General features: G+C 49.5%; 1 protein-coding gene across 1 annotated transcript in view; it reads right to left on the bottom strand.

Annotated features, from left to right (window-relative positions):
- Positions 1 to 455: 455 nt before the first annotated feature.
- The window catches only part of HK2 (hexokinase 2), a 51,102-nt gene continuing 39,571 nt past the window's right edge, over positions 456 to 11,986 (bottom strand). The window contains exons 5-10 of the mRNA XM_081796643.1: positions 8,186 to 8,281; positions 7,611 to 7,710; positions 7,331 to 7,514; positions 5,916 to 6,071; positions 4,525 to 4,758; positions 456 to 2,712 (exon numbers count right to left, since the gene is read on the bottom strand). Of these exons, the coding sequence (XP_081652769.1) occupies positions 2,568 to 2,712; positions 4,525 to 4,758; positions 5,916 to 6,071; positions 7,331 to 7,514; positions 7,611 to 7,710; positions 8,186 to 8,281 (915 nt within the window). The 3' untranslated portion in view covers positions 456 to 2,567. The remainder of the gene's footprint in view (positions 2,713 to 4,524; positions 4,759 to 5,915; positions 6,072 to 7,330; positions 7,515 to 7,610; positions 7,711 to 8,185; positions 8,282 to 11,986) is intronic.

The following is an 11,986-nucleotide window of genomic DNA, read 5'->3' as shown; positions in this document are numbered from 1 at the left end:
CAGGTTTGTATTTTGTTTATTGGACAGAGGGGAAAGGTAAGGAGAAGACAGAGGTACATGCTTTTTAGATGTTCACATAAGTAGGGGCTTTCCATCCTAAATGTGAATCACATGCCTACGGAGACCAGCCAGAGCCCCTGAGGCCTCTGCTAACAGCTCAGCCAAACTCCTTAAACTCCTTAGCCAGCCAGGCTTCTTCACTGATGCTTGAAAGCTAGGGGCTCAAAAATGGCCTAGGAAAGGTCATCTATCCTCCAGTTCCATTGGAACTGAGTTTCTGGGAAGAGAAATAACATCTGGGGTCAAGACCAAGTCTTGGCCACATTCCTGCCAGGCAAGTAAGTACATACAGTCAAAATCGAGATACTCATTAATTATTCAGACCAGCCAGGAAGTACTAATATGCCCCAAAGACTGCACTCTTAAAAAAAAATCCTCATGAAGCACACATTGGATATTTTGAAAAATGTTAAAATTTATTAATAGTTAACATCACATAGTTAATTCAACTAGCTCTTTATTATACATGACAACATCTTTACTAGACTGAGTGCTCAAAGATTTGAGAATCAACACATCCCAGTCAAAGATTGAGATTCACTGTATTTACATCAGGCAAAGCAGCATCAACAAGGAACTGTCACCTAACTGTGGGAACACAGACATTCAAAATGCATTTTCCTTTTTGGAAACCAACAACATATCTTGAATAGCCGCACACACAGCTCTACCTTTAAAAAAAAAAAAGGTGCAATTTCACAGACAGTGCCTAATTTTCAAGTTTAAAAGTGAAAATTCATCTCTACTTCTTGGGCATTCTTTAGTGATCTGTAGATCTAGACGTTGTTCTCAGTACAAGTGTGATCAGTGTGCCAAGTTGGGTGCTATCGAGTCCTGTCTTTCCTTCCTTGTGAGCCTCGATTTCCCACTCAATAGTGTTCTAGGGTCATTAGTTGCAGGGTGTGGGTGTGCATATTTTAGGGAGGAAGTGGCGTTCAGATTCAGAATTAACTGCACTCCTGAAAGGTAGAGCGTGGAAGATTTTATGCCACCCTACTCCCCCCATCCCCACCAACAGTTTGAAATAAATACTGTGTATAAAAACAGCTCAGCCTCAAGAAGCCCTCGGACAATGCTTCTTGGAAAAACATTTACAAAACAGACCAATTTGGCTAGGAGGGCACAAATCTGCCTTTAAAAGTGTTGTCCCTGAGGTTTTCTTCATTTTGATTGTTTCATTGTTTGGTTTTGGTTTGCTGTTAACAGTGAGACAGAATTTTTAAAGAAGTGCTCTTGGTGGCTTCCTTTATCTTCTTAGCTTAAAAATACTACTGACTACCCTAAGAATGATCATTCTTAAGCAATGAATCTGTCTGGAAGGATTCCTGTTTGCTTTGGTTAAGAGCCCGTGTACTGTTGCCCCAGGAAGGTCTAGACAGAGCAGCCTGTTTCTGTGGTTTCTTCGATCCACAGACCCAGCTTCCCTCACTGTGCCCTGCTTTCCATGTTTCCCAGTCTGCAGGTTAAAAAGGAGCCAGGAAGGAGCTACTTAGCCATTCACTCACCCTGAAGAGGCTTCCCTTCTCTTCCCGCAGGCGAATGAGGTATTTCTCGTAACCTGTCAGTATCTTCACCTTCCATCCTGTAACTACACAAATCTACTACGGAGGCCAAGTCTGAAAAGACCCTGTGTATTTATGTACATAACACATTGACATATAAATACATTACATACAACCAATCATTACATACAGTATCAAGGTAAAGGAGAGGATGTACTTCATGAACTAAATAAATTTCAAACATAAATTAAAATGAAAATAGAGTTGTTTCCACTTCTGCAGGAAAAATCTTAAAAACAGACCAGGAAGTCTCCCCTGCCCCAGAGGTCCATTGCTCATGGATGACTCAGGAACCCACTCATGGCCTTGGTTTTGCTTTCTCGGATTCGGGATGCTTTAATTCCAGGACAAGCCTCCGCTGGAACCCACCAGGCTTGTAAAGGAGGTTAAAGAGGGGCTGCCACGTGGCTATCCACGGACTCCTCCCCCCCCCCCCCAATGCTGCCTCTCCTCCCGCCCCTGCCCCTCTGCCTGTGGGAGAATCAGGCTCAAGTTAGTGGAGATCCCTCCAGATTCAGAGGAGACACAGTATCAGCCTCCGTGCTGGGGAATGCTCTTCACCTTAGAAATACCATGCTCAGGGTCCATGGGGAAGCCACTGTATCTTTTCATTAGTGTCCCCATCCTGTAGGATTATGCAGGGACATGGAATTTGGCCAGAGGGGTGACTAAAGGTTAAAATTTGTCTTGAGTTTTAAAAGAACCAGTAGGAATAGTTGGACAAGTATGACCAAGTCCTTACTTCAAAACATATGTATCTCAGGAGGGCCAAGGCTTGGGCACTGGGCTCAACAGTGAGAATCCAGAGACCACACCCAGTCCCACAGGCTCCTCTCTGCCAGGGAAAAGCCCAGGGGCCTGTCTCTGACACAGAGGATGACATCTTATAATTTAAAGCAGGGAAGAAGGGGAATGAGAGGAAGTCCCTTCCGGATTTCAGGGACTCTATCGCTGGCCAGCCTCGCGGATGCGGCAGGCCACAGCAGTGATGAGAGCCGCCCCCTTCCCGCTGCCATCCTCTGACTCCAGGAAGGACACGTCACATTTCGGAGCCAGGTCCTTCACCGTCTCGTGCATGACTTTGGCAAAGCTGCAAGCGTTGGGAGGAAGACACAGGGGGAGAAAACACCTTAGTCATGATTGATTTGTGTCCCCCGAGGTGAGATCCTAGGAAGTGATGCTGGAAGCCCAGGAATTATTAAGATGAGCAAAAGGATGACAGCTACTGTGTATTAAACACTCACAATGTACTATGTATCAAGGCTTCGAGAGGCTAGCAACATGCCCAAAGTCTATGTCACAGCAGGCAAGTGGGGAGCTGAGAGCCACTGGGAGTCAACTGTCTGAGATTCTGAAGGTTGTGTTCCGAAAACTCATCAGTGGAAGAGAGGGTCAAGGGTCACGGGCACCACAGGTGTGCCCTGCGGAAGTGCACAGCCTGTCCACGAACTCTGGAAGGAAGACCAAGCCCCGTGCACGTGACACTTCATTTTCCAGGGGTATGGACTCATGTAGATCCACATCTAATCCAAAATGTCATTAAAGATACAAGGAGCAGGCTCGGGGGGTTACTGTTGGCACATTATGGTGATTGTAGAGCCTTTCAGTATGGGATCAGAGAAAGAGATAGGCACCATGTCCCCCAACATAACAGGGTCAGGATGTCCTCCTCATCTATGAAACAAGCCGCAGTGCCAGGGGCTTGACTTCTGTCCCCCTCCCCACTCTCATCTGGGACCAAGATTCCCACTTATGAGGCACTGATCATCAAGAGAAGGAACTGCAAGTTTCTCTCTTTCCAGTAACTGTATAAACTTTGGGCAAGTCTCTCAACTCCTCGAGACGGTCATGGTGAGAGCAGGCAACATTTCAATTGAGGAGTCTCTCTATCCTCACTGTCCCACCTATTGCCCAGACCAGGGTAATAGCTCTGTTCTTTTAACTTTGAGCTGAGAAGCTTCCAGGGGAAGGGATTGGGGCACTTCCTGAATTCAAAATGATTTACTCAAAACATATGCAAATGAGTGACGAAGGGAGAGGAACAACGGTTGATGAGAGAAGAGAGATGGAGAGACAGGGAAAAGTGTAGAAAGAATAGGGAATTCAGTGCTTCCACACTGGGGGGGGCGGGTTCGAGAGACACGCTTTCTATAAAGAGCCAGACAGTAGATAGGCTTTCAGCTCTGTGGGCAACTACACTGCCATTGTAGAGTGAAAGCAGCCAGAGACAACACATACATCAATGGGCATGGCCGCATTCCAATAAAACTTTATTTACAAAAACAGTCGTGGCTCTAAGTCCGCCAGCCCCCGCGCCGGACTGCAGAAAATACCCCACTCCGGAGTTCCAGCATACATTCCAAGAATGTTCACAGGAGCACTGTCTGTAACAGACAAAATCTAGAAATAAGCTAATATCCATTAGCAGTACAATGAACTATAGTATACTCATTCAGAGGTATGCTCCACAGCCCTGAAAATTCACAAACTACAATCCCATACTCCAGTGTGGATGCATCTCAAAACTGTACATGCTGTGTGGGAAAAGCCAGTCCCCAAAGGAGAGATGCCAGAGGATTCCCCTGACGGCAGTTTCAAATCTAAGGAAAACCAAACAGTAGCGATTCAAACACAGATACACAGGGAGAGACAGCTAGGGACCGAGTCACCAGAGTACCTGTCCCTGGCAGGGGGCAGGGGTGCAACCCTGAGTCCTCCAAGCTGGGTGGTAAACACAGCCCTACTTCTGGGTTTTAACCTCTAAACTAAAGCGTCTATGTAATATACACTCATTTGGAATGCCGGGTGGTTTGCTATAAAATAAAAAGAGAGAAAGAGAAGGCAAGGAAAGAACAGATGGCGAGAGAAAGATGGGCAGGGGGAGTGGAGGTCAGGCACTCACTGAGGGTGTAGCTTGTAGAGGGTCCCATCCACGCCCACGGTCACTTTGAGGGTGTCCAGCCCCCGGTTCTCTCGGATCTTGTCCACCACGGCGGCCATGCCCGCGCCACAGAGCTGGGCTGCCCGCCGCGCCACTACGGTGCACACCTCTTTGACAATGATGCTATCGTCACACGTGCTCTCGAGCCCCAGGTGGTGCAGGATGGCGCGGACCTGCAGCAGGGCCAGGCAGTCACTGCGGGGGGGACACACAACAGCGAGGGGTCAGTCACATACACGAGGCGCTGGCGGCAGCCCCCGCCAGGTGGCTCCTGTTCTTGACCTCAGTCCAGGAAGCAATGCTCATCCCACTGGACCCCGCAGCGCCCTCCTGAGTGTGACGGGCAAAGAAACAGCTCCTGTTTCCACCTGGCCGGGTGAGGGGGGGCACTGCTACCCCACAACTGGTACTCAAGAGAACAAGACAGCCACTGTCTAGCTTTCCACTCATTTGGAAAGAACAAAGGCAGTGAGGATGCCTGTAGTTGGCATTTTCAGCTGCAAAGCTCTTTGCTACCCGTTTCCTCCGTGTTGTTCCCGGGTCAATGGGACAGGCTTCCGCTGCCTCCCAGCATAGACCCCTGCTCTATTTCTACCCCCTCCCAGGGTGGTCTGATGGCGGCTCGTGCAGACTTTATGAAACAAATGTGAATCGAATTGTAAGAAGAATATAAATCTTATCATATCAAGGGAACTGTCTTAGGACTCCGGAATCGGCTTCCTGCACGCAAACGGACACGCAAACTCGAACATCCTCTTGCGTTGCTGGTGCAGATGCCCTAGCGCCCCCGCTCTGGCGCTCAGCCGCCTCCTGTCCTCCCACACACCTGACAGTGACGCACAGAAGCCACTTGTCGAGGGCTCTGGAAGTCCCTGTTCTAATCTGGAGCCGGCTTCGCTGCCATTATTAGATGGGAGGAGGGAGGTTTTGCTTTAACGGATTTCTGACTGCCTGGCATGCCCGCCTTCACTCGATCCTGCTTCTCCTCTCACCGCGGCCGCAGTTCGAAGCGCCCTCCTGCCCGGCGCAAGGGCTTTAATAGGCTACACCCTCCGTGCGTTCCAATTTACATCCTGTGAACAGGTTACCTTCCCACCTTTGATAACTGGCCTAAAACCCAACAATATTACTTTGCATGGGCTCCTGGCAGCTCAGCAGGACTTTTCATGCTTAAAATGCCAACTATCCATGAGTTACTTTTTTTATTTAAACAGTAGAGCTATGTCTCTGCGACCAAACTGACCTGTATATAAGCCATACCCCGATCTTACTTGAGCTCTGGAAATCCTTCAGCTTGTCTGTCCATGAGAGGGAGGACGCGGTCCCACCCGACCCCAGACCCAAATTCTCACCTCTCAATCTGAGACAGGAACTTGGTTTCAAAGATTCCCCTTGTCTTGAGCCGCTCTGAGATGCGGCCACGGAAGAGCAGCCCACGCTTGGTGAAATCGATGAGGATGTTACGGACAATCTCCCCCAAGTACATGCCGCTGATCATTTTCTCGAACCTGCAATGCAGATGACGTTCATGGAGGACGCATGTAGGAAGGGGTGATGCCCAGAGCATTAGCAAGGAGACGGCATGCAGATTCCCCTGGGTGGGAAAGGAAGTGCTACTTGATTCACTTGGGCAGGATGCCTGGTATCTGCACACACAGACCCACGGCCTTCAGTGAAACTGACCACAGCGCCCGCCTGAGGACCACGGGTTTCCTGGGGTCATCCCCATCTTCCGGGCTCATTACCTTCCAATGCTTACTCCCACCTCCTCAAGGAGGAAAACACACCCAAAGCCCACTTCTAAGAAGAGGGCAGAATGCTGAGTCTTAACCGTGAACTTCACCAGGCATTCAGCAGGCTTTCTCTCTAAGCCACGACATCATTATCACACAAGTAACTAGTGCAACTGGAGAACCCGTCTTGTCCACTAGGATTGAATGTGATTACTCAGTGGCTTGAGGGTCTTGTGGCCCTGCATAGTGCCTTTAAAGAAGTTGAGACCCCCAGGTTTCAACCAAGACCCCCAGCACCACTCCATCTTGTCTCACCCTTTGTTTCATTAATGACACCTGTCCGGCCCCTAGAAGCATTTTAGTCTGTGACCTCTACTCTCGACAAAAGTGTATTATTCTGCAGAACTATGGTCCCTGACCATATCCAGTTAGGAAACACTACACACATCTTCCCAGTGGCAAGTGTGCTGGATCTTACACTATCGTCGCGCAGCTCAGAGCCCCTCCCCACCATCCTGGGGGCTTTGTGAGGCTGGGGCTGACCCCTGTCCAGGCCGGGCAACAGAGGATGCTACATACTGGATGGATGGAGGAAGAGATGCATTCCTGTCTGCTTCCTGTTCCTCTCTCTGCCACACCAGCTTCTTTACCGTACGATCAGCAGATGTCTGCTTTTCCTCACCGTCCCAGACCTAGGTTTGAACACCCTCTCTCCCGTTCTCACAGGCAGGGGCGGGCAGGCTGCTTCTTGAATTTTCTAGCTCTGTGCTCCTCAGTGTCCCCTGTTCGTCTAAAACCCATGTGACCGAATCCCTATAGGAAATGCTCCTCAGAACGAATATTATGACCTGTTTTCCCAAATGAACTTTGAAGGCATCACAGTCCAGCAGGGAGAGCCCTTTCCAAGGACATTTCCTCTCTTCACATCTCAAAAATGAGGGTCCGGGGATTTGTTGTTGCAGAGGATCTGACCGCTCGCCACCATGCAGTTTTGGGGTACCCGTACCAGGACCCACCCGCAATGGGGTACCTACCTCTGTCTGCCAGGGTTGAGGGAAAGCTCATCCACAGCCACATCAAATTCCGTGCGGAAGTCGTCGAGGCATCCGTTGTCCCCGAAGGCCCCCCACTCCATGTTGACACACATCCGGCCCTCCTCGCCCTCTACCAGCTCCACGTTCCGCATCTCCTCCATGTAGCAGGCGTTACTGCCTGTGCCTGCCAACCACAGACACGTCAGCGCCTTGCCGGGGACCGTCCTCCCTCCACCCGAGCCTCTGGGGCACGACGCAGGAATGGCAGCCGGGCCCTTACCAACGATGAGGCCGACTTCGCAGTGAGGGTCTTCATAGCCACAGGTCATCATAGTCCCGACTGTGTCATTCACCACAGCGACCACGTCCAGGTCAAACTCCTGAGGGGGCAAAAGCAGATCCCCGGTCCACCAATGAACCCCAGCATTTTTCTTTCAGACACTCATAAGGGAGATCTGTATGTTTGTAATTTATATAAGTGCTTTTTATACAGCATGGCTCATTCTCTCTTTTCATTCAGGTCCCTGCTCACATGTCACCTCCTCAGGGAGGTTCCCTGGTTGGGCTATTTAAAAGTGCCCTTCTCTAGCCCACTCACCCTGTCCTCACCCGACTTCCTTTTTCTTCCCAGTGTGGCAGCACCTGACACTAGCTCGTGGGTTTGTTTATAGCACCAGAGTTTGCTGTGGTCATTCCTGAATCCTCAGTGCCAAGAGCAGAGCTTGACACACAGGAGACACTCAGTCATCGCCGAAGGATCACGTTAATTCTCTCCCTGACCCATGCACCTGCACCCAGCATTTCCCCACTTTGTGACCACGGGTCATCCCAGGCCTCGTGGCGCGCCTGTCCCACCTCTCGCCGGTGGATGGCCTCCTTCAGCAGCGTGACCACGTCCTCTCCCTCACAGCCCGATGCCTTGAAGCCTTTAGTCCACTTGAGGAGGATGCTCTAAAAAAAAATCAGAAGAGGATATCAGAGGAGGGCTCCTGTGTCATCCCCGTGGCCCTGCTGTGCCTCCAGTCCCCAACCTCACCACCAAGTCGTACAGCCCCCTTCAATAACCAACCATCTCTCCCACACGTGATGGAGCATCATTTGAGACCTTGAGACCCCCAAGTTCATTAGGTGTCTGTTCCATCATTTAATCCTCACAGCAAACTGGTGAAATGTCGTTATAATGCCCCTTTTCACTAACTGCAGCTCTGGGATAATCTGCTCAAGGCCTGAAGCTTGGAGGAGAGGAGCAGGACTTCCCCGCCCCCCCCCGCCCCCCCAGGCCCGCCAACTCCATGGGCCCCTAAGCACCACACCAGTGCCCCTGCCATGGAGTGAAGTGTGTCATTCACTGGGAAAAGCAGTTTGCTCTGTCCTATCCTCTATTTACATCAGAAGTCAGAGTGTGTCTCTTAATTGTCAAACTCTAGTCGGGCATGAACAAGTGCGCTAACCATAGGTGGGTGACACTAGGCTTCACACCACCCCAGTGAGGGAAGCGTTCTCGTCTCCTCACAGACCGCCCTAAGCCACTCATCTTTAATGTGGCCGGCTGCTGTGTCACGGGGCCCTCTGGGGAACAGATAGATACGTGGTGGTTTTACATGTGGGAGAACTGATTCACGTACTGTCCCCAGTCCCTCTCTGCTGCTGCAAGGGCTCATGGGCCCCTTCCTGCAAGGCCAGAATCCATAAATGGGCTGTATGCTCACTATCCACCCATATCCATGGTCTCTCCAGGCCTTGCCTGGCCTCGCCACGAGCTTGGCATTTTATGGCCCAGGTGAGTTTGGAACCACAAGTCAACCTGGATGTGTCACACTGTGCTCAGATCCCAGGAGATTTGGAAAAACAAGATACAATCCCAGCCGCATCCGGCTTTACATACCTACATCCTAACAACGGCATGCTCATCTCCACCTAACGGTCTTGCCTACAGATTAGCTTCACACCTCTAACGAAATTTTGTATTTGGCACTTTCAAGTTTACAGAATGATCAAATGACATTATTTCAGGTGGTCCTTAATAATGACACATGCAGAGGCCCCTGCTGCTGGGGAGACGTGCCCCAGGCCGCCAGGTGGTCGAGGCAGCTTGGGGTCTCTGGGCCTTGGCACCTGCTGATTTTCCACACAACAGGATGATCTTAGCAAAGCAGAATCCAGCTTACAGACAGATGGAATGACAGAACCCAGCTTCTGCTTCATCTGCTCTTAATTTATTTTTCAAAGATTTTATTTATTTATTTGACAGAGAGAGACACAGCGAGAGAGGGAACACAAGCAGGGAGAGTGGGAGAGGGAGAAGCAGGCTTTCTGCTGTGCAGGGAGCCCGATGTGGGGCTCGATTCCAGGACCCTGGGATCATGACCTGAGCCGAAGGCAGACGCTTAATGACTGAGCCACCCAGGCGCCCCGCATCTGCTCTTAATTTTTACAATGCTAGACTATATGTGTGCTCCCTGCAGAAACGTAGAACATACAGAATGAAATCTAATACAATGAACCTGGAATCTCATCATTCAGGTAGAAATATGAAGGTGTTCTTGGGCCACCGGATAAATAATTCACGATATATACGTGTTGGCATGAAAAGTGAGGTGTGTCTATTGAAAAATATTTCAGTAGGAAAAGCCTGGAAGCATGTGTACTGGAGTGCAATGTTCCATCTTCTTATGAACTGTGTTTTTTTCGGGTTTCTATACTGCAGAGACTATCTTTTTCTTAAAAAATGTTTGAGTCTTACCATCGGTTTTTTTCCCCTATCATTGAAATTTCTTCCAGGTTGCTCAGGGTGCTCAGAATTTTATCCATATTTTACGAGGCAGCAGGTTGCTCAGAATTTATTAACTATTTCCCAAGTGTTGAACAATGGGTTTGTCCCTGATGTTTTCATTATATTAAGCAATGTCTCATTAAGTATCACATAAATATGGATCTTCATGTTCCCTTTGGTAAACTGATGCAAATGGAGAAGGCTTTGAAAATCCAGTGCATTGAAAATCAGGAGAAAAAACATGTGTCGAGACAAAGGAATGAGAAAGGCTGGGGAGAGGGAATCAGAGGAAGGTGGTCAAACGTACAAGCTTCCAGTGATAAGGTAAGTTAAGTACTCAGGACGGGATGAACACAGCGAACACTACTGTACAGTGTATTTGAAAATCATGAAAGAGTAAATCCTAAGAGTTCTCATTACAAGGAAAAAAAACACTTTATTCTTTTTCTTGTTTTGTCTCTATAGGAGATGACAAATGTTAACTAAGCTTTTGGCGATCAGTTCACAATATATGTAAGTCAAACATGGTGCTGGGCTCCTTCAGCTTCTACGGCGTGCATGTTACCATCTCAATAAAATTGGAAAAGAACAGAAAAGCGAGATGCAACACTGCCCTAGTAACAGCGGACACACAGTGACAGGTGTTGGGAAATACTACATTAGGCAAGGGTTTTCATTGCAGGACACCCCAAAACCTCCGCTGAACTGGTGCGCATGATGGATTCAGCTCTGAGGGGAAGAGGAGGAAACATCTACGAAACTCAGCTGAGCAACATGCAGGCTGCTGTTCCGGGACCCTGTGGCAAATGCTGGCCTTTCTTCCCCGCTGGACCGAGCTCCCTGTACCTGGGACGTTTCCTGCCTCCGTGCTCCCCCATACACAGCCAGGCCTGCCTGCATGCCCTTCTTCCCCGTCCACTCCTTCTTTGGACTTGGAAGCCAATCCAAGTCTCATTCATGCTCTCTGGGCATGTGCTCAGGTTAACATCACTCTGGTACCCCACTGGTGCCCCGTTCCCACCGGCAACTCATGCCTTCCTGCGCTTGCTTCCTTGCCATTGGCACAGTTCGTGTGTGAGACCCCAAAGCAGGAGCCACGACTTCTGTACCCTGGCCACTCTGTCCACCGCACAGTGTCCATTTGTAAACGTGCGTGTACGCTTCTAGAGGACCGATGGAGACCGAGAACAACTGCTTAGACAATAGTATCCTAACATCTGGTATGCCGACTGTCAACCCAGAACAAGCCCAAGCATGGTACTCCGCTCTCCTCCGTTCTCAACACACCATGTCCGGAATATCTGAGCACACCAGCTCTCAGCCCACCTGCTTCACTCACGCAAGGCAAGTTGAAAAGGAATGAAAAGCAAAGCTAAGACTAGAGAAGCACTGGGGCACCTAAACAACAGGAGGTGAATGAAAATGTCCTGCAGGAGCTGGTGAGCATCCCTGAGAACATGGGCTCAGGTATCAGGAAACCAGAATTCAGTTCTTGGCTTGCCACTCCCAAGCCTTCTGATCTGGCACAAGATACTTGGCATCTCTACAGACTTTGTTTTCCTTTCTGCAAAATGGGCATACAAACACCTATCTACCTTCTATGGTCACTGTGAGGGTTAAATGAGATAACACACATAGGAAGCCTAGCACTGTGCCTGGCATAAAGTACTATAAAAATGTTCACTGGGGCGCCTGGGTGGCTCAGTTGGTTAAGCGACTGCCTTCAGCTCAGGTCATGATCCTGGAGTCCCTGGATCGAGTCCCGCATCGGGCTCCCTGCTCGGCAGGGAGTCTGCTTCTCCCTCTGACCCTCCCCCCTCTCATGTGCTCTCTCTCATTCTCTCTCTCTCAAATAAATAAATAAAATCTTTAAAAAAAAAAAA

Source organism: Leptonychotes weddellii, chromosome 10 (genome assembly GCF_054177405.1).
Source record: "Leptonychotes weddellii isolate Sample4059 chromosome 10, ASM5417740v2, whole genome shotgun sequence".
Lineage (NCBI taxonomy): Eukaryota > Metazoa > Chordata > Mammalia > Carnivora > Phocidae > Leptonychotes > Leptonychotes weddellii.
This window is presented reverse-complemented; position numbering and strand designations above follow the sequence as displayed.